The sequence below is a fragment of the Ochotona princeps genome, chromosome 19, assembly GCF_030435755.1.
Source record: "Ochotona princeps isolate mOchPri1 chromosome 19, mOchPri1.hap1, whole genome shotgun sequence".
Taxonomy (NCBI): Eukaryota; Metazoa; Chordata; class Mammalia; order Lagomorpha; family Ochotonidae; genus Ochotona; species Ochotona princeps.
The window spans coordinates 30270941-30298915 of NC_080850.1; the positions used below are offsets into that span (position 1 = coordinate 30270941).

Genomic DNA, 27975 nt, shown 5'->3' on the forward strand with positions numbered 1-27975 from the left:
CGAGAGTTACTTTTTTTTTTTATCTTACTGACAAACAATCAAAATATAAAACTGAACAAGACATAAACATGTTATTTAGCAATACTGTTATCAATTCTAAAATAATCCCCGGTAGGACAAATGAGATTATGAAAATCTTGGCCTTAAGAATTTTAGCTAATCTTCATATTAAAATTTAACAACTAGATCTAGAAAATAAGTTGGAAATATCCTTTCATCACTCAAATGATATTCTTACACAGAAAAAAACTGAAAATGTTTGAGAATCTGTATGAACTGTCACGCAGGTTAGCACATTACATTTTTATTTTACATTTTAATCAACTTTATTTTACCAGCAAGAAAATACTGCCAAAGAAACTGCCGTGTATATCAAGGAAATAAGATGATAATGACACAAAGATTAATGGAGTAAACCATACATATTAAAAATGTTTTGTTTCATTTCCCATAGACACAGTTTAGTTCTTTTACATGCTACCATTTAGAACGAGATGACATGCCTTATAAAAACACGAATAAAGAGAAAGCTCAAACAACACTGGAAACTTGTGACACAAAAGAAGTAAATAGAAACGTGGTAGAATGCTGATATGCAGGTTCTGAAACACACCACGAGAAAAATCAAAATCTCAGTTTTCTAAACGGAGAAATCAGCAAATAAACACCTTACACTGGGAGCAACTTGGCCTTTAAGGCTATAATTAATAAATTCTAATTAAGACAAGGCAAACCTTTTACAACACAGATTACAAATAAAAAACTCCCAGGTAGTAAACTACCGTCTCATACAGCCATATATAAACACCCACTTGGAAACAATATAAAGGCACAATGGAAGAAACCAAGAAAAAGCAAAACCAATTGAATATAAAAAACACACACATTACAGAAAACAAACGTTGCTTGGGAAGTGCGACCAAACACCACAGACATATGAAGTAGAATCACTCATATTTGAATTCAAACCCATTGTGGAGCCAAGGAGATTCCTCTATTTCTTTGCCAGTAACCTCAGCTGTGAGGTTGGGTATAATGGGCCTCATGAATTTGAACTCACCTGTCCCAGTCCCTCCACTCACACACACCTCATACTGGTAGCTGTGAGACAGCGTCCCCGCCCCGCCCACGTCCACCAGAGGACCCACACCACCACACCCAGCCCCCGCAGGGAACAAGTGGCCCTCGCCCACAGACACCCCACACCCAGACCCCACCGCCACAGCACCCTCAGCACCGCCACGCCCACACAGCCGCGCGGCCACCAGTGCCAACACAGACGCCAAGAACAGAGAAGACACCGCCGCCAGCGCCACCACCAGCGACACCGTCAGCCCCTCCGCCTGCCCAGCCTCGCCCCCCACACCCGCCAGTCCCGCCAGTCCCGCCAAGCCCGCCTTCCCCGCCGGCGCGTCGGGCCGCGGCAGGTAGGGCTGCGAGAAGCCGTCCACCAGCAGCACGTGCAGCGCCACGCTGGCCGAGAGCGGCGGCTCGCCGTGGTCGCGCACCTGCACCAGCAGCCGCTGCTGCGGCGCGTCGCGCTCGCTCACAGGCCGCGCCGTGCGCACCTCGCCGCTGTGCGCCCACACGCCGAACAGCCCGGGCTCCGTGGCCTGCAGCAGCTCGTACGACAGCCACGCGTTGCGGCCCGAGTCGCCGTCCACCGCCACCACCTTGCTCACCAGGTAGCCCGCCTCGGCGCCGCGCGGCACCAGCTCGGGGCACGCGCCCGCCGCTGAGCCGTTGCGCGGCGGGTACAGCACGCGCGGCGCGTGGTCGTTGGCGTCGCGCAGCACCACGCGCACGCGCGCCTCGCCGCTCAGCGCCGGAGACCCGCCGTCCGACGCGCGCACGCCGAACTCGAAGGCGCGCAGGGTCTCGTAGTCGAGCGCGCGCAGCGCGAACAGCTGCCCGCTCGCCGCGTCCAGGGCCACCAGCGCGCCCACGTCCACCTGCGGCCGAGCCTGCCCCTGCTCCTGCCCCTGCCCCTGCGGCTGCCCCTGTGGCTGTGGCTGCTGCGTTGTGTGGTCTTGTGTGAGCAGCGAGTAGGTGATCTGGGCGTTGGCGCCCGCGTCCCTGTCGCTGGCGCTCACGCTGCCGATGTGCAGCGCGGGGCTGTTGTTCTCCAGCACGAACAGGGTGTACAGGGCCTGGCTGAAGGTGGGCGCGTTGTCGTTGACGTCGGACACGTGCACTGTCACGTTGTGCTGGCTCTGCAGCCTGGGCGTGCCCAGGTCTGAGACTGTGATGGTGATTGTGTAGTGGGCCCTGGCCTCCCTGTCCAATGGTCCTTCTGTCATTAGAACATAAAAGTTGTCAACTGTGGATTTCAAAAGGAAAGGGAGGTCCTCTTGGATGGAGCATACCGTCTTCCCGTTTTCTCCAGCGTCTCTGTCTTTAACTTTAAAAACAGCCACTACTGTCTCCGGAGAATTCTCAGCAATGTGGTTGGTCATGGATGATATGCTCAGTTCAGGGCGGTTGTCGTTGGTGTCTAACACCTCCACCAAAACCGCGCACCTCGTCGACAGTCCTCCACCATCTGTTGCCTGTACATTGATTCTGTATGACTTTATTGTCTCATAATCAAGTAACGCTCTGAGAATGATTTCCCCAGAAGGATCGATGTGAAAGGTCGTTCGAACGTCTTCAGAAGCATCGAAGAGCGAATAGGACACGGCCCCGTTGACTCCTGAGTCTGTATCTCCTGCAGAGACTTTAATGACCAGGGACCCTGTGGGGCTGTCTTCTGGAATCTGGGTTTCATAGAGGTCGTGGGCAAACAGTGGAGGGTTGTCATTGACGTCGAGCACCACTATGCGTACCGAGGCAGTTCCAGACCGGGGTGGGGACCCACCGTCCAGGGCTGTGAGGGTTAGGCTCAGCTCCTGCTGCTCCTCCCAGTCCAGCGCCTGGTCCAACACAAGCTCTGGATAGATTGTACCTTCCTCACTGCCACTAATTTTCAGATGGAAGAAAGGGTTGGGGTTTATCGTATAATTTTGGATACCATTAATTCCTCCATCAGAATCTTGTGCTCTTTCTAGTCGAAATGCTGTCCCTTCAGCTGTGTTTTCTGGCACTTTTAAGACCATTTCTTTGTCTCGAAACGCTGGTGAGTGATCATTTATATCCATGACTCTCAGCTTAGCCTGGTACATCTGAAAGGGATTATCCAGTAAAATTTGAAAATCCAGAACACAGGGCTCCGTGGGGCCGCACAACTTTTCCCGGTCCAGCTTCTCATTTGTGAGCAAGTCCCCAGTCTGGGGATCCAGGAGCAAGTGTTGTTTGTTTTCATCAGAAACCACCCGAGTGTTCCTTGCAGACAATGCCCCGACCTTTAGTCCCAGATCCTTTGCCAAGTTGGTCACAATTGATCCTTTTTCTGTTTCCTCTCTCACTGAATAATGTCGGACCCCAGAACCTGCCAAACAAGCTCCCCCAAACAGAAAGAGAAATACGACTTGCCTTTTTGCCTGGAAGTGCAACCCTCTTGCTGCCATAGCTGCTCCTTCTGTCAATATTGATCAGGATCACGGCATAAACAGCAGTGTCAGACTCCAATCAGAATGGCCAGGAACTAGGATTCCTCTCCCCCTTTCTCCTGTCCTGGGCTGCCACAGCTTTTCTCAATTCTTCTGTACCGGTCTTTGTCGCAGTGACTTCAGCAACCACGTCAGTTCAGGTTTTTTTCTCAACTATTTAGCCTGCAGCGCCACCTCGTGGCTTCCAGAAGTCTCAAAAAGCTACACCAAATTCTAGTGTGTGTGTAAATTAATAATAACTTTTTGGTGTTTTATTTAAATGCTTCATTTTCCTTTCCACTCATTTTTTTGAAAATCTGTTAAGATATAGAAGCATGGATGTTCTGGGGATTCTTTATAACGCCACGGGAAAAGTTTAAAATGTGACCAAAAAAGGAAAGAAAACGGATTTTAGAGTAACTCTTCACCCCACTCTTCTCTGTTTATCCATTTATTATTTCACCTGTGACACAATCCCTGTGACCAAAGGGCAAAGTGTGAGTCCCTGTGTTACCCACAAAGTAATATTTCTCTTGCCAGAAACACCGAACATAGAAACAATAAAAATTAGCAAAAGAAACTTTTTCAGTCTGACAACCTAAAATATCAACAAAGACCTTGGAAGGATATGTCTACTCAGAGCCATCACTTTATAATCAGAACTGACCGGGTAGCCTGTTCCTCCTCTGTTGTTCCTCAAGAAAACTTTCACATGTAACTATGACTAACCTGTAAGTGTTCTTGTGTTTCATGCAAGTTCTGTTCTCTGTGAGCTTCATCAGTACAAGAACTGTCATTGTCTCCTGAGCTCAGCAAATCAACCAGTCATAAACTGCCTGTTGTATTAGGGCATACCTACATATAATGAATGCACATGGAACTATTTAAGTACCTTTTAGTATTTTGTACTTTAAACCTGTATTTTTAAAATTTATTCACACATTGTAATTTCTGTTCCCTTACTTTTAGTTGTCCTAAAATAACATGCAAAATTAAAGAGCTGACCTCTACATTGAGGTCTCTCATAACTAGAATCTGGTAGTTTCTCTGCACCAAATAAAGGGAGTTACACAAAAGGCCTAACTTAAACACTTATTCTAACATGACAAAGTTAAGAATAGTATTATAACTCTCACTTCGTGCAGAATTTCATGTGAAGGCCTAATATGCAGAATGGAAGTTCTATTTTTCCTGTAATCAGTAAGGTTTCAGATTAAATCCAGCACTGCAATACAGGAAAAGGGCTAGCTAGACACTGTCCCCAAACACTGTGCTGAATTTAAGAGTCACACCACACAAACTATTTGATAAGTTCTGAAGGGAGTGGAATGTTAGCCTTTAAAATCGTATCAGATTGGACTTTTAAAACAAAGGGAAAAAAATGAATCGTTAAACATTTCCGTGTGTTGCAATTCAATCTATGCCTTTTGCCTCCAAAACTACACTTATGTGGGTCCAGTTCGGTAGCCCAAAAGCTAAAGTCCCACCAGTTCCTATCCCGACTGCTCCACTTGCTGCTTGTGGCTTGGGAAAGCAGTCGAGTATGGCCCAAAGACTAACCATGAAAATTGAGATGGAAAACCAGAGCATGCCAGTGTAAAATGAAGTTTAAAATATTAAATGATAACTGTACACACGGAGCACAAATTTTAATAATTGAAAACTTTAGAAAACTTGCATGATTATTAGAAAATCATAGATCATAAAGTCAAAACAGAAATACACATGTGGAAGAAACTTTTTTAAATGAAAAGAACTGTAAGGGCAGGCTACTTCACTCCTTGGGTTTCTACAAAAATGTTTCAAATAGGCAAATGGAAACCTGCAGACTCATGGGCAAATTTTGAACATAATGATGGATCAAACAAAATTAAACAGCATTTTACACTGATGGGAAAACAAAACGTGATCAAAAATAAAATGTCATATAAAAGATTTAAATCAATAACTAAATCCAAAACTATTCTGCAGATTAGAATTTTCTTCTATTTCTTTAACAGAACCATTTGTGAAATTAGCTATACTAGGCTTCACGAACTTGAACTCACCTGTCCCAGTCCCTCCACTCACACACACCTCATACTGGTAGCTGTGAGACAGCGTCCCCGCCCCGCCCACGTCCACCAGAGGACCCACACCACCACACCCAGCCCCCGCAGGGAACAAGTGGCCCTCGCCCACAGACACCCCACACCCAGACCCCACCGCCACAGCACCCTCAGCACCGCCACGCCCACACAGCCGCGCGGCCACCAGTGCCAACACAGACGCCAAGAACAGAGAAGACACCGCCGCCAGCGCCACCACCAGCGACACCGTCAGCCCCTCCGCCTGCCCAGCCTCGCCCCCCACACCCGCCAGTCCCGCCAGTCCCGCCAAGCCCGCCTTCCCCGCCGGCGCGTCGGGCCGCGGCAGGTAGGGCTGCGAGAAGCCGTCCACCAGCAGCACGTGCAGCGCCACGCTGGCCGAGAGCGGCGGCTCGCCGTGGTCGCGCACCTGCACCAGCAGCCGCTGCTGCGGCGCGTCGCGCTCGCTCACAGGCCGCGCCGTGCGCACCTCGCCGCTGTGCGCCCACACGCCGAACAGCCCGGGCTCCGTGGCCTGCAGCAGCTCGTACGACAGCCACGCGTTGCGGCCCGAGTCGCCGTCCACCGCCACCACCTTGCTCACCAGGTAGCCCGCCTCGGCGCCGCGCGGCACCAGCTCGGGGCACGCGCCCGCCGCTGAGCCGTTGCGCGGCGGGTACAGCACGCGCGGCGCGTGGTCGTTGGCGTCGCGCAGCACCACGCGCACGCGCGCCTCGCCGCTCAGCGCCGGAGACCCGCCGTCCGACGCGCGCACGCCGAACTCGAAGGCGCGCAGGGTCTCGTAGTCGAGCGCGCGCAGCGCGAACAGCTGCCCGCTCGCCGCGTCCAGGGCCACCAGCGCGCCCACGTCCACCTGCGGCCGAGCCTGCCCCTGCTCCTGCCCCTGCCCCTGCGGCTGCCCCTGTGGCTGTGGCTGCTGCGTTGTGTGGTCTTGTGTGAGCAGCGAGTAGGTGATCTGGGCGTTGGCGCCCGCGTCCCTGTCGCTGGCGCTCACGCTGCCGATGTGCAGCGCGGGGCTGTTGTTCTCCAGCACGAACAGGGTGTACAGGGCCTGGCTGAAGGTGGGCGCGTTGTCGTTGACGTCGGACACGTGCACTGTCACGTTGTGCTGGCTCTGCAGCCTGGGCGTGCCCAGGTCTGAGACTGTGATGGTGATTGTGTAGTGGGCCCTGGCCTCCCTGTCCAATGGTCCTTCTGTCATTAGAACATAAAAGTTGTCAACTGTGGATTTCAAAAGGAAAGGGAGGTCCTCTTGGATGGAGCATACCGTCTTCCCGTTTTCTCCAGCGTCTCTGTCTTTAACTTTAAAAACAGCCACTACTGTCTCCGGAGAATTCTCAGCAATGTGGTTGGTCATGGATGATATGCTCAGTTCAGGGCGGTTGTCGTTGGTGTCTAACACCTCCACCAAAACCGCGCACCTCGTCGACAGTCCTCCACCATCTGTTGCCTGTACATTGATTCTGTATGACTTTATTGTCTCATAATCAAGTAACGCTCTGAGAATGATTTCCCCAGAAGGATCGATGTGAAAGGTCGTTCGAACGTCTTCAGAAGCATCGAAGAGCGAATAGGACACGGCCCCGTTGACTCCTGAGTCTGTATCTCCTGCAGAGACTTTAATGACCAGGGACCCTGTGGGGCTGTCTTCTGGAATCTGGGTTTCATAGAGGTCGTGGGCAAACAGTGGAGGGTTGTCATTGACGTCGAGCACCACTATGCGTACCGAGGCAGTTCCAGACCGGGGTGGGGACCCACCGTCCAGGGCTGTGAGGGTTAGGCTCAGCTCCTGCTGCTCCTCCCAGTCCAGCGCCTGGTCCAACACAAGCTCTGGATAGATTGTACCTTCCTCACTGCCACTAATTTTCAGATGGAAGAAAGGGTTGGGGTTTATCGTATAATTTTGGATACCATTAATTCCTCCATCAGAATCTTGTGCTCTTTCTAGTCGAAATGCTGTCCCTTCAGCTGTGTTTTCTGGCACTTTTAAGACCATTTCTTTGTCTCGAAACGCTGGTGAGTGATCATTTATATCCATGACTCTCAGCTTAGCCTGGTACATCTGAAAGGGATTATCCAGTAAAATTTGAAAATCCAGAACACAGGGCTCCGTGGGGCCGCACAACTTTTCCCGGTCCAGCTTCTCATTTGTGAGCAAGTCCCCAGTCTGGGGATCCAGGAGCAAGTGTTGTTTGTTTTCATCAGAAACCACCCGAGTGTTCCTTGCAGACAATGCCCCGACCTTTAGTCCCAGATCCTTTGCCAAGTTGGTCACAATTGATCCTTTTTCTGTTTCCTCTCTCACTGAATAATGTCGGACCCCAGAACCTGCCAAACAAGCTCCCCCAAACAGAAAGAGAAATACGACTTGCCTTTTTGCCTGGAAGTGCAACCCTCTTGCTGCCATAGCTGCTCCTTCTGTCAATATTGATCAGGATCACGGCATAAACAGCAGTGTCAGACTCCAATCAGAATGGCCAGGAACTAGGATTCCTCTCCCCCTTTCTCCTGTCCTGGGCTGCCACAGCTTTTCTCAATTCTTCTGTACCGGTCTTTGTCGCAGTGACTTCAGCAACCACGTCAGTTCAGGTTTTTTTCTCAACTATTTAGCCTGCAGCGCCACCTCGTGGCTTCCAGAAGTCTCAAAAAGCTACACCAAATTCTAGTGTGTGTGTAAATTAATAATAACTTTTTGGTGTTTTATTTAAATGCTTCATTTTCCTTTCCACTCATTTTTTTGAAAATCTGTTAAGATATAGAAGCATGGATGTTCTGGGGATTCTTTATAACGCCACGGGAAAAGTTTAAAATGTGACCAAAAAAGGAAAGAAAACGGATTTTAGAGTAACTCTTCACCCCACTCTTCTCTGTTTATCCATTTATTATTTCACCTGTGACACAATCCCTGTGACCAAAGGGCAAAGTGTGAGTCCCTGTGTTACCCACAAAGTAATATTTCTCTTGCCAGAAACACCGAACATAGAAACAATAAAAATTAGCAAAAGAAACTTTTTCAGTCTGACAACCTAAAATATCAACAAAGACCTTGGAAGGATATGTCTACTCAGAGCCATCACTTTATAATCAGAACTGACCGGGTAGCCTGTTCCTCCTCTGTTGTTCCTCAAGAAAACTTTCACATGTAACTATGACTAACCTGTAAGTGTTCTTGTGTTTCATGCAAGTTCTGTTCTCTGTGAGCTTCATCAGTACAAGAACTGTCATTGTCTCCTGAGCTCAGCAAATCAACCAGTCATAAACTGCCTGTTGTATTAGGGCATACCTACATATAATGAATGCACATGGAACTATTTAAGTACCTTTTAGTATTTTGTACTTTAAACCTGTATTTTTAAAATTTATTCACACATTGTAATTTCTGTTCCCTTACTTTTAGTTGTCCTAAAATAACATGCAAAATTAAAGAGCTGACCTCTACATTGAGGTCTCTCATAACTAGAATCTGGTAGTTTCTCTGCACCAAATAAAGGGAGTTACACAAAAGGCCTAACTTAAACACTTATTCTAACATGACAAAGTTAAGAATAGTATTATAACTCTCACTTCGTGCAGAATTTCATGTGAAGGCCTAATATGCAGAATGGAAGTTCTATTTTTCCTGTAATCAGTAAGGTTTCAGATTAAATCCAGCACTGCAATACAGGAAAAGGGCTAGCTAGACACTGTCCCCAAACACTGTGCTGAATTTAAGAGTCACACCACACAAACTATTTGATAAGTTCTGAAGGGAGTGGAATGTTAGCCTTTAAAATCGTATCAGATTGGACTTTTAAAACAAAGGGAAAAAAATGAATCGTTAAACATTTCCGTGTGTTGCAATTCAATCTATGCCTTTTGCCTCCAAAACTACACTTATGTGGGTCCAGTTCGGTAGCCCAAAAGCTAAAGTCCCACCAGTTCCTATCCCGACTGCTCCACTTGCTGCTTGTGGCTTGGGAAAGCAGTCGAGTATGGCCCAAAGACTAACCATGAAAATTGAGATGGAAAACCAGAGCATGCCAGTGTAAAATGAAGTTTAAAATATTAAATGATAACTGTACACACGGAGCACAAATTTTAATAATTGAAAACTTTAGAAAACTTGCATGATTATTAGAAAATCATAGATCATAAAGTCAAAACAGAAATACACATGTGGAAGAAACTTTTTTAAATGAAAAGAACTGTAAGGGCAGGCTACTTCACTCCTTGGGTTTCTACAAAAATGTTTCAAATAGGCAAATGGAAACCTGCAGACTCATGGGCAAATTTTGAACATAATGATGGATCAAACAAAATTAAACAGCATTTTACACTGATGGGAAAACAAAACGTGATCAAAAATAAAATGTCATATAAAAGATTTAAATCAATAACTAAATCCAAAACTATTCTGCAGATTAGAATTTTCTTCTATTTCTTTAACAGAACCATTTGTGAAATTAGCTATACTAGGCTTCACGAACTTGAACTCACCTGTCCCAGTCCCTCCACTCACACACACCTCATACTGGTAGCTGTGAGACAGCGTCCCCGCCCCGCCCACGTCCACCAGAGGACCCACACCACCACACCCAGCCCCCGCAGGGAACAAGTGGCCCTCGCCCACAGACACCCCACACCCAGACCCCACCGCCACAGCACCCTCAGCACCGCCACGCCCACACAGCCGCGCGGCCACCAGCGCCAACACAGACGCCAAGAACAGAGAAGACACCGCCGCCAGCGCCACCACCAGCGACACCGTCAGCGCCTCCGCCTGCCCAGCCTCGCCCCCCACACCCGCCAGTCCCGCCAGTCCCGCCAAGCCCGCCTTCCCCGCCGGCGCGTCGGGCCGCGGCAGGTAGGGCTGCGAGAAGCCGTCCACCAGCAGCACGTGCAGCGCCACGCTGGCCGAGAGCGGCGGCTCGCCGTGGTCGCGCACCTGCACCAGCAGCCGCTGCTGCGGCGCGTCGCGCTCGCTCACAGGCCGCGCCGTGCGCACCTCGCCGCTGTGCGCCCACACGCCGAACAGCCCGGGCTCCGTGGCCTGCAGCAGCTCGTACGACAGCCACGCGTTGCGGCCCGAGTCGCCGTCCACCGCCACCACCTTGCTCACCAGGTAGCCCGCCTCGGCGCCGCGCGGCACCAGCTCGGGGCACGCGCCCGCCGCTGAGCCGTTGCGCGGCGGGTACAGCACGCGCGGCGCGTGGTCGTTGGCGTCGCGCAGCACCACGCGCACGCGCGCCTCGCCGCTCAGCGCCGGAGACCCGCCGTCCGACGCGCGCACGCCGAACTCGAAGGCGCGCAGGGTCTCGTAGTCGAGCGCGCGCAGCGCGAACAGCTGCCCGCTCGCCGCGTCCAGGGCCACCAGCGCGCCCACGTCCACCTGCGGCTGAGCCTGCCCCTGCTCCTGCCCCTGCCCCTGCTCCTGCCCCTGTGGCTGTGGCTGCTGCGTTGTGTGGTCTTGTGTGAGCAGCGAGTAGGTGATCTGGGCGTTGGCGCCCGCGTCCCTGTCGCTGGCGCTCACGCTGCCGATGTGCAGCGCGGGGCTGTTGTTCTCCAGCACGAACAGGGTGTACAGGGCCTGGCTGAAGGTGGGCGCGTTGTCGTTGACGTCGGACACGTGCACTGTCACGTTGTGCTGGCTCTGCAGCCTGGGCGTGCCCAGGTCTGAGACTGTGATGGTGATTGTGTAGTGGGCCCTGGTCTCCCTGTCCAGTGGTCCATCTGTTACCAGGGTGTAGAAATTGTTGGCTGACGGTTTCAGGACGAATGGAATGTCATCCTGGATAGAGGGAATTGCCTTCCCATTATCCCCAGAATCAGGATCTGAAACGCTGAAAACTGCGACAACAGTGTCTGGCGCGTTCTCCGGGATGGGGCTGTTGAGCGCTGACATGGTCACCTTGGGGTGGTTATCGTTCATGTCCAATACCTCCAGGAACAGTGTGCATTTTCCTGAAAGACCTCCCCCGTCCGTGGCCTTGATATCCACTTCATAGGATCGAATTGTTTCAAAATCCACTTGTTTCCTCAGTCGCACTGCTCCTGTCGCTGGGTTTACCTCCAAAGTTTTGCTGATACCTTCTGAAGGCTGAGTTAGTGTGTACGATATTTTCCCATTGGTCCCGATGTCCAAATCGGTGGCGACCACCGTGACAACCACGGAGCCCTCGGGGCTGTTTTCAGGGACCTGCACCCTGTAGATTGGCTGCTCAAACTCGGGTGCGTTGTCATTAATGTCCACCACTTCAATGTGTACCTGGGCCGTTCCAGATTGGGGCGGAGCCCCGCCGTCCAGGGCTGTCAGAGTAAAGCTCAGTTGCGGCTCGTCCTCCCGGTCCAGCTCTTTGTCCAGTATCAGCTCTGGATATTTCCTGCCGTCGCTTCGTTCACAGGTGACAACGTGAAAGTGGGCATTGGGGCTGATTTTATATTCCTGCACGTCGTTGCTTCCCACGTCCAAATCCAGAGCATTGTTCAGAGGGTACGCGCTTCCCGGGGGACTGTTTTCCGGTATTTTGAGCAATGTTTCCCTTTCGGAGAACACAGGGGCGTTGTCGTTGATGTCTGTCACTCTCAGTTCAGCCTGTATCAGCTCTAAGGGTTTTTCCATTAGCACTTGGAAATGCATCAAGCAGGGCTCAATGGGGCCGCATAGCTCCTCGCGATCCAGTCTCTCATTTATGACTAAATCCCCGGTTTGAACCTGAAGCTGCAAATGTTCCGAGTTTCCCTGGGAAATGACTCGGGCCCCCCGGGAGGCCAACTCCGCGGACCCCAGTCCCAGATCCTTTCCTAGACTGGCCACAAAAAAGCCTCTCTCCGTTTCTTCCACCACCGCATAAGGCCCCAGATCCGCACCCGCCCGGGACAAGCTCAGCAAAACAAAAAGCAGGACTTGCCTTTGTCTCCCCTGTCGCATCCCTCCAGTCTCCATTGCTCTTTTCTGAAAATCTCGTTCACAGGAGTTTACAATATGTCCAGGATCCTGGCAGCGCTGTCCTGCAGCCCCGAACGTTAGAATCAAGCCTTAAACAAGAGGCTTGTCCAGAGTTGACACTCGTTTAGGCTCTGGCTGAGAGAGCTGTTCTTTTGCTTTCAAGCTGCGCCTGAACTGGCTAGTTCCTGGAGCTGGGAGCATTAGTGAGGGTTTTCCATCACCTTAGCCTGCAGCGCCACCACGCGTTCTTATTGAGTAATTTTTTCTGGCTTGTCAACGAATGCAAAATTCTCCAGCACCAAATAGACTGTGTAAGATTAAGTCTTATTTTTGTGTGACTTGTGTGTAACAGTTAAAGTTCTGTGGTGTTTCACAGGGAGTATGTTATCTACCATGTAATGTTGTCAAATTGTTGATGATTAAATTAATTTTACTAACATTTAAAGGAAGCACATACCCTTAAGAGGAAACTGTTGCTGCAGGAACACGGGAAGAGGCCACGTGAGTGCAACTTTTTAAAAATATAACTATTCTAAAATTTACAAATCAGTGTACACTGCAAAAACTGCAACCACAGGCAGTGCTAGACTGTGCCTCGTCAGTACTTTATTAAAGAATTGGTTACTTCTGCCTTTGAACACTAAGTCTAAAGACTGAATTTCTGCAACTTTGCAGTTATTGGAAAATTGTATCCCAAGTAAGCAGGTCTTGAGGTTAGGTTCCACGCACTTGAATTTTTCTTCTACTTGATCATGATAAAATAATTTGATCTCTTCTCTAAAAAATGTTCTCCCATTTAAAATAAAGAATCCAGTGGCTTTTAATGTATTCAGAGTCGTGCGTCCATCATCACATCAAAAAGAAACCCTATATCTTGTGAACTCCCTATTCCCTCACCTCTTCTGCCCTGAACTCCAAAGAAACCTTAACCTATGCTTTTTCTGCTGTAGAATTACATATGAATGAAATCATACAGCATGGACTTTTGTGACTGACTTCTTTCTCTTAGCATAATGTTTTCAAGGTTCATTCATGCTGTGACATATATCAGCATTTCATTCTTTTTTGTGGCTGAACAACATTTTATTGTGTAGATAAAACACACTTAGATTATCCATCACTCTCTTTGTGTACAGGTGGATTATTTCTGCCCTTTCATTATCAGTGATGCTGCTATGAGTATTATGCACACATTTGCATAGTCTTCTTCTCCCGTCACTAGGAATGGAGCTGCTGGAGACACTTGAAATCTTTGGATTTGTTTGAAGAATGGCTAGACTTTTCCAAAATCACCACATCAGGTTATGTTCCTACCCACAATGCGTGAGTTCCAATTTTCCCACATCCATTCTAAATCTATTATCTGATTTATTTGCTTTTAACCATCGTAGTTGGTATGAAGAGGGATCTCATTGTGATTTTGATTTGCATTTCTCTGAAAACTAATGATGTGCAACAGTTTTCCATGTGTTTACTGGTCATTAGTATATAGAGAGATGCCTATTTAAATATTTACCCATTTAAAATGTTATCTTTATTCAAAAGATCATTTCTTCTTTATTCTCACTAGTGTAATCCTTAATACTAGTATTAAAACCAGCCTTAGCTGAGTAAGACCAAAGTCAGGAGCTCAAAACTCAACATGAATCTACCGCACTGGTGTTCTGGATCCAACCTTTGGAGCCCTCACCTCTTGCCTTCTTGGTTTTCATGTAGTAGTATGTTGGTGCAGGGGTGAAGTGTCCAGTAAGGCATTTAGTCATTCTAATTGACAGTTTATTGCAGCATCAAGCAACTGCTCCTCTTGGCCCATTTTATTAAAATTATTTGTAAGAGCTCTGTGCATAGTCTAGATATAAAGACCTCATCAGATTTGGATTTGAGTTTTGCATTTCCATAGTTTAATAAATATGAATAAACACGTTACTTTTTAATCAATGCAGGGTTTTGTTAATTAGCTTTAGAAGTTTGTTAACTACATAGTCTTAGATCCAAGCATCAATAAATAATGTTTAAACTGCTCCTTTTTTGTTATTTTAAAAAATCTGTTCTTTTTGTTTAAACTCCTTCTTCAAAAAGATTTACATACCCTTGTTTCATCATAGGTGGTACTGCTAAACTAGATAATTTTATTCCAAGTAGCAAACCTGTGGTAAAATAATGACTGCTAAGGGGCTCGGCGGCGTGGCCTAGTGGCTAAGGTCCTCGCCTTGATCCCATATGGCTGCTGGTTCTAATCCTGGCAGCTCCACTTCCTCTCTATCTCTCCTCCTCTCAGTATATCTGACTTTGTAATAAAAATAAAATAAATCTTTAAAAAAAATAATAATGACTGCTAAAACACGTAGTAACATCTGTAAAAATGTTAACTTAGCTGCCAAAAACATTGTTTGCAAATGTGGCTAAAATTAAGTTGCTGTGAAGAACAGATTATCTTGTATTGACTGGTACAGAACAGAAGCTTCCTTGGCTGTGGTTGCAGGCAGAAAGGACTACTCAAAAATGGCCAGAGAAGCCATGTTGCTGGTTTTAATGATGCATAAATGAGCCACGGTGAAGTAATACGGCTCTGTGTTTAAAAGTTGGCAAAGACAATGACATGGGCTCTTCTTTACAGCCACCAGAATGGAATGCATTCCTGCTGGCACCTTGATTTCAACACAATAAGACCACTAATCTGCAGAAGCATGGAATAAATACTTTTTATTGTTTTAGGCAATTATATGACCCCACACATTTCGTTTCAGAATGATTTTTAAGAGGTGTTGCTAACACCATTGGATTAAATTTTGACAGAGGTTAACTGAGATCAGCTTTTCATAAGAAATTTCTGGAATTGCTAAGTTATGATAAAACTGTCTATACAACATTGTCTATACTGAAATTAGTCATTTCATTTTATTTAAAATTAATACTAGAATAATAACTGTTGTCAGCCATAAGAAACATGAAAATTAATATTTTAACTATAAAAGACTTACAGAAATGTAATACTAAAAGCAGCTTTCAACTTTTCAAAGAAAACCTCTGTGTGTGTGTGTGTGTGAAGAAAGAACATAAAAAATTCAACACAGGGGAACATGGAGTAACTCTGTTCCCTGTACAGGGCAGCCACTCCTGCAATACTGACTGTATTATGCAAAATGCATGCAGAATGTAATCAAGCTGATTTGCTCACCATGAACACAAATTGTAGTGTCTGGCCCAATGCTTCTTGGCTTTTGGGATTTACTCATTTTTATTGGAAAGAAAGATTTACAGAGAGAAGGAGAGATACACCCTCCATCTGCTGGTTCACTCCCAAAATGGCCACAAGAGCTGGAGCTGAGCTGATCCAAAGCTAGGAGCTTCTTCGTGGTCTCCTAAATGGGTGCAAGGTCTGAAGGCTTTAGGCCATCCTCTGCTGCTTTCCCAGGCCACACAGAGGGAGCTGGATGGGGAGTGGAGCATCCAGGACATGACTAGCCAATTGAGCCATTGTGCCAGGTACTAAAGCACTGCTTTTAATTGAATTCTAATTTAGGAAAAAAAGAAATAAAAGCTCTGTTTTGTGGCATAGTGGATTAAACCATTATCTGTGATTTTGGCTTCCCATATGAGTGCCGGGTGTGACTCCTGGCTACTCCAATTCTCTTGAGAATGTGACTGAGAAACCAGCAGAATATGGTTCAACAGAGGTACTGGCTTAACAGGCTAATCCTTCACCCTGTGGTGCTTGGATGCCACATGGGCATCAGTTCATGTCTCAGCTGCTCCACTTCCCATCTAGCTCCCTGCTCATGGCCTGAGAAATCAGTGGAGGATGACCCAAGTCTTTGGGACCCTGCACCAATGTGAGAGACCCAAAAGAGGCTCCTACCTTTGGATCAGTTCAGCTCCGGCTGTTATGGCTATTTGGGAAATGAACCAGCGGTGGGAAGACCCTCTATCTGTAAATCAGCCTTTCAAATAAATAAATAAATAAAACTTTAAAGTGGCGTAAATACTTGGGTGCCTGCAACCATAGGGGGGATTCAGTTGAAGCTCCTGGCCCCTCACTTTGTCTCAGCCCAGCTCTGACTGTTGCCACCACTTGGAAAGTGAATAAGCAGCCAAGATCTCTATCTCTCATTGTCTCTTGGTCTTTTTCTGTAACTCCATCTTTCCAATCAATCAAACTTAAAAAGAAATAAAAAGCTTTGAAAAAATCAGATTATGCTGTACGCTTAAGATTTATGCATTTTAGGGCCCGGCCGTGTGGCCTAGCGGCCAAAGTCCTCGCCTTGAGTGTGCCCCAGGATCCCATATGGATGCCAGTTCTAATCCCTGTTGCTCCACTTTCCATCCAGCTCCCTGCTTGTGGCCTGGGAAAGCAGTGGAAGACAGCCCAAAGCCTTGAGACTCTGTACCCAGATGATCTTCCTCTCTGTCTCTCCTCCTCTCTGTATATCTGACTTTGTAATAAAAATAAAATAAATCTAAAAAAGAGAGAACATCTTTACAAAAAATAAATAAATATTTATGCATTTTACTATATATATATATGTTGCTAAAACTTTTATCTGTTAAAGAGTCATGATTAGCTCCTACTGGCAATATCTAAGCTAAATAAATACAGTTTTCTCAATTAAAAAAACTCAAATGTGGATCATCAAAGGATGATGATAAACCCGTGGCTACCAGCAGCCTTTGTGTCCTTTATGTTTGTTTATTATGTGTGGACAGTCCTCGTTCATGGTTTCCGTAATCAGTGTCCCATGTGGCTGTGTGTACACTAGCCATGCCAGAAGCGTGCCAAGCAGCAGGGAGCAGGTAAAGAGGGAAGAGGGAGACCTCTTCCTGGATGAATCATAACCATTTACGAAGTCTTCTTACATGTCTCCTGTAAAATCTGAGCAAACATCTCATTGACTACAACCTGTCATGTGTCCAAGTTTTAACCACCAACGATGTGGGGAGAATGGCATCTTTTGATCAAGAGTATTAATGGAGCAAATAAAGTTGGATTTTGAAGAGAAGATGGAGAAGGTGAATGGCTATTGCCCCTGCAGTTTTTGTCACAGGGGTCAGTACTTTTAAAGGTGAAAAGCCAATATCATTGCCATGCTACTTCACCTCACGGGACACATGCAAGCGACAGTTCTTACAACTTTGAACATCAGTGAAATTTTTTGGAAATAGAATTGAAACGATTACTCAGCAACGCTGATAAGTTAAGGAAGACAATCACATTTATGTAATCGTTTAAGTGAAAACAAATCTGAATAAAGAACAAGAAAAGCAAGACCCAGACATTCCCACTGCACAAGTTCTGGTCCCTTCCTGGGTGGAATGCAGTGTGAGAGAAGGACCATTACAGCTCTAGTTTAACAACCACTAAGGAAACTCACAAAGACACACATGTACTGTAGAATTAGTTCTTCTCCTTCAATGTTCTCTAAGCTATTCTACAACAAGTGTTTGTAAAACTAATGACCTCAGACGTATTTGAAAGGTACGTTTGAGCAGCAATCATCCTGACATGGTCATAAAGTAAACACCATCCCAGCTCAAAATTCAGCATAACTTAAAAGTTCATCATCACTTTACAAAACACCTAAGCTTTGAACTTACAAAAAGATGTATAATACAGAATAGTTAGAGCGATTATTGTAACTGCATGCTGAAATCAAAGTCACTACTAAAGTTTGCATGTTCTTCCATTGCTATTTTTGGGGAGTTATTCTGCAAATTTGTGATAATCGGCTTCATGAACTTGAACTCACCTGTCCCACTCCCTCCACTCACACACACCTCATACTGGTAGCTGTGAGACAGCGTCCCCGCCCCGCCCACGTCCACCAGAGGACCCACACCACCACACCCAGCCCCCGCAGGGAACAAGTGGCCCTCGCCCACAGACACCCCACACCCAGACCCCACCGCCACAGCACCCTCAGCACCGCCACGCCCACACAGCCGCGCGGCCACCAGCGCCAACACAGACGCCAAGAACAGAGAAGACACCGCCGCCAGCGCCACCACCAGCGACACCGTCAGCGCCTCCGCCTGCCCCTCCGCCTGCCCAGCCTCGCCCCCCACACCCGCCAGTCCCGCCAGTCCCGCCAAGCCCGCCTTCCCCGCCGGCGCGTCGGGCCGCGGCAGGTAGGGCTGCGAGAAGCCGTCCACCAGCAGCACGTGCAGCGCCACGCTGGCCGAGAGCGGCGGCTCGCCGTGGTCGCGCACCTGCACCAGCAGCCGCTGCTGCGGCGCGTCGCGCTCGCTCACAGGCCGCGCCGTGCGCACCTCGCCGCTGTGCGCCCACACGCCGAACAGCCCGGGCTCCGTGGCCTGCAGCAGCTCGTACGACAGCCACGCGTTGCGGCCCGAGTCGCCGTCCACCGCCACCACCTTGCTCACCAGGTAGCCCGCCTCGGCGCCGCGCGGCACCAGCTCGGGGCACGCGCCCGCCGCTGAGCCGTTGCGCGGCGGGTACAGCACGCGCGGCGCGTGGTCGTTGGCGTCGCGCAGCACCACGCGCACGCGCGCCTCGCCGCTCAGCGCCGGAGACCCGCCGTCCGACGCGCGCACGCCGAACTCGAAGGCGCGCAGGGTCTCGTAGTCGAGCGCGCGCAGCGCGAACAGCTGCCCGCTCGCCGCGTCCAGGGCCACCAGCGCGCCCACGTCCACCTGCGGCTGAGCCTGCCCCTGCTCCTGTCCCTGCCCCTGCGGCTGCCCCTGTGGCAGCTGTGGCTGCTGCGTTGTGTGGTCTTGTGTGAGCAGCGAGTAGGTGATCTGGGCGTTGGCGCCCGCGTCCCTGTCGCTGGCGCTCACGCTGCCGATGTGCAGCGCGGGGCTGTTGTTCTCCAGCACGAACAGGGTGTACAGGGCCTGGCTGAAGGTGGGCGCGTTGTCGTTGACGTCGGACACGTGCACTGTCACGTTGTGCTGGCTCTGCAGCCTGGGCGTGCCCAGGTCTGAGACTGTGATGGTGATGGTGTAGTGGGCCCTGGCCTCCCTGTCCAATGATCCGTCTGTTACCAGGGTATAGAAATTCTCTACAGATGGTTTCAGGACAAAAGGGAGATCTTCCTGGATGGAGCACACCATTTTCCCGTTGCTCCCGGAATCTCTGTCTCTAATCCTGAAAACAGCTACCACGGTCTCTGGTGAGTTTTCTGGCACTGGACTGGTTACCGATGACATGATCAGGTCTGGTGCGTTATCATTGATATCTGTCACATCAACCACAACAGTACATTTTCCAAATAGTCCTCCGCCGTCTTGCGCTTTAATAGTCAGGGTATAAGTTTGGATTGCCTCATAGTCCAACTGGGCTTTAAGAAGAAGATGGCCAGAGGCTGAGTTGATTTGAAACGTTTGGAGAACTCTTTCAGTGGGGTAAAACAACGTGTAGACTACTTCCCCATAACTTCCAGTGTCCAAATCTCTAGCTGATACGGCGACAACGACCGAACCGGTGAGGCTCTTCTCGGGTACCTGCACCTTGTAGAGAGACTGCCCAAATTCGGGCGCATTGTCATTTATGTCTACCACTTGAATGCGCACCCGGGAGGTACCGGACCGGGGAGGAGAACCACCGTCCATGGCTGTGAGTGTTACATTGAGCTCTGACACCTCCTCCCGGTCCAACACTTGATCCAGTATCAGCTGGGGAAGGATGCCTCCCTCTCCATCACCAAGGACGTTCACATGGAAATAGGCATTGGCACTAACGGTGTAGTTGCTCAGGCTGTTGGTTCCCACGTCCGGGTCCTGGGCGCACTCCAGGAGAAAGGCCGCCCCTGGCGCGGCGCTCTCCAGGATTTTCAGAGGAATCTCTTCATGTGGAAATGCCGGAGAGTGATCATTGATGTCTGTGACCCTTAGCTCAGCAGGGACAATCTCAAAAGGCTGTTCCAACAACAACTGGAACGGCAGCACACAGGGCTCTGAGGAGCCGCACAGCTCCTCGCGATCCAGCTTCTCATTTAGAAGTAAATCCCCGGTAAGCAAATTGAGCAGCACAACGTGCAGGTGCGGATCTGAGACAATTCTAGCACCCCGGGCAGACAACTTCCCCACATCCAGCCCCAAGTCTTTTGCCAGGTTGGCCAGAGAGGTGCCTTTTTCAGTCTCCTCGGCCACAGAATACCGGAGCAGATCCGCGCCAGCCCAGGACATCCCCAGAAATACACAAAGAAGTAGGACTTGCCTCTTGGGCGCGGCCGCCTGCGCTCCAGCCTCCATTCCTCCCAGTATCAGTCTCAGAAACACTCCTTCTTGGCCTCTAGTGGTTCAGTAAAATGACAGCCACCGAATCCTTAGAATAGTGAGGGGTAACAGCTATGAAGGAGAGACGGAATTCCCCGCTGTTCCCTCACTCCCTTGTAATGGCTTCCTTCTTCCTTTCTGTGGCAGGTCGCCTCAATCAGTCCGCTTCCTTGGCTAATTTTTTCTCTTTTTAGTCAACAGCGCCACCTTGCGTCTAGTGGATGTTATTCCCATTCTCAAGAATAGAACAGAAACATGGTGAGATCAGAGGGACTCCGTGGCCGAAGTGGCTTTTCTCAGTCTTTGTTGTTTTGTTCCATCTTTCCCCTCAATGATCACAGTAACGCTAGTTAAGTGGCGGTATAGCACTTTCCTCTCTGGCATCTGAAGCCACATGGAAACAAATCTACTCTCTTAAATTCAGGGATAGGAAATTAAACTCTTGCTCCCCACCAAAATCCCAAGAGAATCTGAAGAATACATTCTCCTGTTGAGTCGTTTTGATAGTTCTGAGTTGTTTGCTTCGCGGCTCCAGGGTTGAGAAAATCTTTCCAAGGTCCACCTTAGTGCAGCCACAGACTCAGGTAAGCCACTTTTCCATTTTCCTTTGATTAATCATTTGTTCAGTTCCTGTTTCCTATTTAAGTAATTTGTGTTCTATTTAAGAATGCATTTTGCATAGTTCACAAATTTCTATACTCAAAGTTTACTTATGGAGAGACACAGAGAGATCCCAGTCACTTATTTGTTCCCCAAATGCTGAGAATCCTGAGCTAGAAATTCAGATCGGGTCTTGCACGTGGGTGGCAGCAGCCCAATTGCTTGAAGCATCACCATTGTCCCCAGGACTGAGTAGTAGGAAGTTGGAGTTAGGAGCCAAGAATGAGTCCTGCTGCTCTGATGTAGAAGTGGGCATTTGCAAGCATTTTAACTGTTGGGCTAAGTGCCCACTCATGAAAGTTTCTTGGCATATTTTCAGCATATGATTTGTATTTAGTTATATTTCTGCTCTCATTAGTAATGCTAAAAATTTTTATTTTGGTGAGATTTACAAGAATTGTGTTTTGCTGGTATTTCAAAATACATTTTTTTCCAAAACAATATGTGATCTTGGTGAAAAAATCAAATGACACGGAGTCTTGTGAGAAGGTTTTCTTTTCACTTTTCCCAGTTCCTCTCCCAAGTGGTAGCCATTATAAAAAAAAATTTTTTTTCAGTTATTTCTTCTACTTTCAACCTGTATTCTGGTGTATATTGACTTAATAAGGCGAGGCCTTATCCTCATGATTCCTTAGTATGTTGGATTAAATTCTGGCCCCTTCAAGCATTCTTTTGATTGAAACATATTTGGAACACCTTTGTGTGGTTACTGTGCGCTCTTGGTTTTTTTCTTGAACCGAGTAATCATGTTGCCCTTTAACTTTAATGATTTTCCTTAGCCTATCACTTATTCTTCCCATATTTCCAGTGCCATGTTTTTGTGGGTTTTTTTTTTTTTTTACAATTTTCTACATGGTTATTTTCATTCCTTTGGAAACATCAATTTTTGTTGAATTTGGGTGGCGGGTTTCTATACCTGATGCACAGGATTCACTCTGGAACTTTCCTTTGCTTTCCTTCTTGGCATTCTTTTTACCTTTTATTCTGGTTGAGATTCCCATTGATTGAATGTTATATGTTTATCTCCCTCTGCTCGCTCTAGGGCTTTAATATGTTACATCTTCTAATAGATTCATCTGATCAAAAATATAATCCAGTATTAGAAGACCTGCTGATAATATTCTTCAAAGTTCCTGACACTTCAGTCATGCCACATTACTTGTTGCTTGCTCTGCATGAGCCAGGTGTCATGTCATCTCCCGCACCGCCTGCGTACTCATTCACTTCCATCCTTGCCCTGTTTTAGAGCTTCCAGTTTCCATTTCATCTGTGTTTCAGTCTAGTCTCATTTTGTTAGGCATCTTCCACCAATAGTTTCCAGGAGGTATATGAGAATTAAATCTCCTTGCAATCTCAAAACATTAAAATATCTTTATTCTATCAAAAAACTTTATTGGAAGTTTGGGTATAGGAATTTAGAATAGAAATAATTTTTGTTTAAAAATTTTAACATCATATTAATAAATCACCTAAACCAATGTATTAAGATGTCTGAAGCTAATGTTTCTTATTCTTATTTGGCTTGCATTTTTACTACTTCTTGCAGGTTTCTTTCTCATTATAGCAAACATTTTAAAAGTAAAGAGTTTGGTTTCAGCTTATGTTTCATGCATGGTACAGTACACATGAAGAATTGTACTAATCTCCTTGAGTTCTTGAAAATTCTCTTCAATTACTTGGCTGAGAATCCCCTCCCCTTGTTGAATCCGTGTAGCTCACATGTTGCATCTCTGTTTTGCTCTTCTACTTTCCTTATTGATGGTTTTTTCCCTCTTGTTGTGTAAGATTTATTTTTGCAATACTCGTAGTATATTTTCTTGACTTTAGCTTTATGCTCTTTTATAGACTTTCATTTCTCTATTATGCAATTCCTTCAAAGAGCCCTTTTTAAACAAAATTATTTGAAAGGGAGAGAGGGAGAATCTTCCGTCCAGTAGTGGTTCAATGCTTAGATGAAGCTGAAGCCAGGAGTCAGGAACTCCATTAGAAGTTTCCATGTGGGTAGCAGGGACCTGAGGACTTGGATCATTACCTGCTACTTCCTGGGTAAGTCAGCAGGAAGCTGGATCAGAAATGAAGTAGTCTGGATGCAAACCTTCACTTTGATATGGGATAGGGGCATCCAAAGTGTACCATGCCAATTGCAACAGTTCTTCTTTTTATTAGAAAGTCAGATATACAGAAAGGAAGAGAGACAGAGAGGAAGATCTTCCATCTGATGATTCACTCCCCAAGTGACCACGACAGCTGGAGCTGAGCCAATCCCAAGCCAGGAGCCTGGAGTTTTTTTCTGGTTCTTTCATACGGGTGCAGGGTCCCAAGGCTTTGGGCCATCCTCAACTAATTTCCGAGGCCACAGGCAGTGAGCTGGATGGAAGTGGGGCTGCCGGGATTAGAACCGGCACCCATATGGGATCCCAGTACATGCAAGGTGAGGACTTTAGCTGCTAGTCTAACGCACTGGGTCCCAGTTCTCCTTTTGTATTACCTCTTAGTTGCAAGAACGTTTTTTTCATCTGGTGATATTAATATTAGGTTTGCAAGTATTTTTTCTGAAATTTTTCAATTTTCTCCTTTTTTAATCCTTGCTTTGTTTTTATTCTAGTTTTCTTTTTTTAAGAACAGTATTTTGTTTAACTATAAAAACATTTTCTTTATTGATTAATCTGTTGACTAACATTTAGTTTATTTATATCTCCTTTTAAAGATTTATTTTTGCTTGGATGGCAGATTTACAGAGAGAAGGAAGGACAGAGAAAAAGATCTTCCATCTGCTGGTTCACTTCCCAAATGGCCAGAATGACAAAGCTGAGAAGATCCAAAGCCAGGAGCTTTGTCTGGGTCTCCCATATGGGTACAGAGGATCAAGGACCTGAGCCAACCTCTGCTGCTTTCCTAGGCCATATGCAGGAAACTGGATCAGAAGTGGAACAGCTGGGACACGAACTGGTGCCCATATGAGTGCCAGTGCTTGAAGGTGGAAGATTAGCCTGTTGAGAGCTATGGTACCAGCCTCTGATTTTTCTTTCTGGAAAATTTCTTAGGTGTTTATTCTTATTTCAGTTTGGCAGGCTAAAGTGCTGAATAACTCTTGGTTTTGTAGTGTTTGTCCATTTTGGTCTTCACTGCTCATGAAATGGCTAAATTAATGGTTCGATGTGATTAGGTCTTTATACCCAAACTGGTCAGGTTACGAGGCTTTAAAATCTCTTACATAGAAGAAAAAGTTGTGGATTAAATCAAGTAAAGGATAGAGTGGAAGGAAAGACTAGAGATTTGCATCGGTGAGACTAGGTTATACTTTAATAACAAACACTCTTCCCAGATCTCAATAGTTTAACATACTAGATGATTTGCTTCTTCAATGAATACTGTAGTCGGAAGACTCAATGTGTTAAACTGTTTACATATGTAGGTCTTCAAAAACGTCAGCACAAAGGTGATATATGTCACTTCTCACACTTTGTTGGCCAAAGGATACTACATAGCCACACACAATTTAAAATAATTGGGACTGAAATCTTTCATGTTTACAAGAGGAGAACTGAAATGTCTCAGTTGTTCTAATGATACCATAGCATTGTAACAAACCATTAGCATTCAGAATTCAGTTGGTTTCTTACTTTTCTCTACCCGTATTACTCTCTCTTTTTGCACTCATAAGAAAACAACAGGGCTGGTGCAGCACAGTATGTTATGCTGTACTTACTATGCCTGCATTCCGCATCAGAGTGCTAGTGTGGAGGACTGCTAACAATCCAATTTCAGGTTAATGCGGCTGGGAAAGCAGCAAGCAATGGTTCAGGTAGTTCAGTGCCTGCCATGCATTTGGGAAATCCAAATGCAGTTCTTGGCTTAGCCCGGTCTAGCCATTGCAACCATTTAAGAAGTGAAACCAGTGGATGGAAGATTTCTCACTATCTCTCTCTTTGTCAGTCTGCCTTTCAAAAACATAAAATTTTTTTAAGGGAAAACTATCCATATTTCTGTTAGGATCCAGGTGGCAGGTTATGCAGTGATTGGGATGAAAGAAATGTGATCTTACTGGAAGGTTTACTGTTTCCCAGGCAGTTTTAACACAATGCTTAAAAAATGTATTTGGGGCTCGGCAGCGTGGCCTAGTGGCTAAGGTCCTCGCCTTGATCCCATATAGCCGCTGGTTCTAATCCCGGCAGCTCCACTTCCTCTCTATCTCTCCTCCTCTCAGTATATCTGACTTTGTAATGAAAATAAAATAAATCTAAAAAACAATGTATTTGAAAAGACAGCATTATAGAGATTTTCCAACTACTAATTCAGTTTCTAAATGTCAACAACTAGCTGAAACCAGGAACCCAAAACACCATCCTGGTCCCATATGGTGTGCAGGCCCAGGAAATTGAGCTATCTTGCACTGCTTTTCCCAAGTGCACTAGCAAGGAGCTGGATTGGAAGTGAAATAGCCATTTCTGGAACTGGTGCTCCTATGGGATGCCAGTTCCACAGAGATCTAACCTGATGCACCACAAAAATGTCTCCCAACAGAGTCTGTCTTACTTGATTCTCATGCCCTTTTGGCCACATTAGAATGTCTAGTGCAGATGAACTGGATTCCTCTAAAAGTTCTTAGTTTTTTCCCATAAGACTTTTTAGTTGGTTTGTCAGACCAACTACATCATCCATCTGCTAGCTAACTTTTAAAATCCTTCTCTATTGTCTTCTATGTTATTATTCTATACACCCTCATATTTTTTCAAGTTTTGATTAGTGAAGCAATAGAAAGAGACAAATTAAAGTTGCTTCTCCAAACCGCCAAATATATCTAGATATATAGATGATAAAGATAGATAAGATGGATGGATGATAAATATTTGGTGTATTTTAGACGCAGAGGGAAAGACAGAGAGAGCTGTCATCCAGTGATTCACTTCTTAAATTTCTACAATGGCTGTGTCAGGAGGAAGGAGCAGACACAATAAGATTTCCCATACAAGTGCAGAAATTCTACAGTTTGCACAATTGCTGCCACCCAGGATCTGCACTGGCAGAAAGCTAGAGTCAGCACCCAGAGCAGGAATCAAACCCAGGTGCTCTGCCATGGGATGTAGACATCTTAACTGCCAGGCCAATACCTACTTGTAACATATGTATTAAAAATACCCAGAAGCTGAATCGTAGCCTGTACTTCTTCCTTAGCATGTAACGCAAGTCAAAATTGTGAACAAAAATGGAAAAGGCTCAATATTAGAGCCTACATTTAGTTTTTTTAAAAGTTTAGTTCCATCTACTTGAAACACAAAGTAAAAGGAGAGGGAGAAAGAGAATGAGAGAGAATATGAATTGATTTTCCATCAATTGGCTCACTCCACAAATACCTAAAAAGGCCAGGGCTGGGACAGGCCCAACTCAGGAACACAAAAGTCCATCTTTGTCTCCCACATGGGTAGCAGAGCTCCCAAGCCCTTTAACCATCCGCTGCTGTATCCCAGAATGCATTAGCAGGAAGCTAAGTTGAAATCAGAACAGCCAAGAGTTGAAGTAGCACACTGATATGGAATGCCAGGACTCCAAGCAGTGGCTTCATTCTCTGTCCCACAATACCCACTCCTATATCCTACATTTTAAGAGATAAAAATTGGCTCACACATTCCAAATGACTTAGGTGGACAAAGCAATTTACCAAATAGAGTAAATAATGAGATTTTTGTAAAAATAAATAAAATACTTTATCATAGTTTTAAATCTCACTTAATGAAATGATAAAAACTGAAATGTATTCAACATTTATTTTCCAAGGTCCATAAGATAAAGAGCCCTCTCTATCAAAATATTACTGTGCAGGAGAGAAGGGAGAACACTGGGATTTTTTGGAGAATACACAACTAAATGAGTACTAGATTCCCTGAAGTAGCCTAAACAGCATCACTGAAATGATAAAAAGATGAATCTTCAAACTGAACTTCCATTTTGAAAAATGAAGGGACAGACAGTTCAGATAACCTTCCTGTGGAAACAAGCAATAGTGGACAAAGCTTTTTAAAACAAGAGCTAAAGAAAACATTGTAGAAAGCACAGTGGAAGAGCCCAGTTTTTGATGGAAGCCCATGATGAAGTGACTTACCAGGGGGGAAAGACTTTATGCTTCAGGAAAACTAAAAGTATTTGTTCTTAGGCTTTGATCAAAACTACATGGCATTAAATATAAACCAAGACGCAGGAGCAGTTAAAGCTGCAGCGTAGTCTAGAACAACCTGCTCCGCATCAAGGGACTCTTAAGGTGTTTGCATGTGCAGTGAAAACACAGTGAAAAGCCCAATAAATTTAAACCTGCCCTCTTACTCAGCTCCATACCATTGTAGATAGAAAATAAAAAATAAAAATATGATTAAGAAGTCTTAGTTTCAGATATGTCCACATGCATACTTGTAATTAGAATTGTATACTTTGAGTTACAAGCAACCTGAAGCCATAAATTGGCTGTGATGGTCTGTCAGCTGATAATGTTTCCACTATCCTGGCTTAAACAAATTTAAATCCATTTTGAAACATGGAACATGTAGTCTAT

General features: G+C 46.3%; 4 protein-coding genes across 4 annotated transcripts; all 4 read right to left on the reverse strand.

The window, feature by feature from the left end:
• Positions 1-947: 947 nt before the first annotated feature.
• On the reverse strand, positions 948-4764 carry LOC131482697 (protocadherin beta-9-like). Its single transcript, XM_058677887.1, has one exon. It carries the CDS (start codon positions 3504-3506, stop codon positions 948-950), a length of 2559 nt encoding a protein of 852 aa, XP_058533870.1. The 5' UTR covers positions 3507-4764.
• Positions 4765-5468: 704 nt separating this feature from the next.
• On the reverse strand, positions 5469-9279 carry LOC131482614 (protocadherin beta-9-like). The gene has a single exon (XM_058677407.1). It carries the CDS (start codon positions 8019-8021, stop codon positions 5469-5471), a length of 2553 nt encoding a protein of 850 aa, XP_058533390.1. The 5' UTR covers positions 8022-9279.
• A 704-nt stretch (positions 9280-9983) lies between these two features.
• On the reverse strand, positions 9984-12718 carry LOC101525274 (protocadherin beta-16-like). Its single transcript, XM_012927354.3, has one exon. The coding sequence runs from the start codon at positions 12534-12536 to the stop codon at positions 9984-9986; it is 2553 nt and encodes an 850-aa protein (XP_012782808.2). The 5' UTR covers positions 12537-12718.
• Positions 12719-18164: 5446 nt separating this feature from the next.
• Positions 18165-20983, reverse strand: LOC105941893 (protocadherin beta-7-like). Its single transcript, XM_058677427.1, has one exon. It carries the CDS (start codon positions 20745-20747, stop codon positions 18165-18167), a length of 2583 nt encoding a protein of 860 aa, XP_058533410.1. The 5' UTR covers positions 20748-20983.
• Between the last annotated feature and the right edge of the window lie 6992 nt (positions 20984-27975).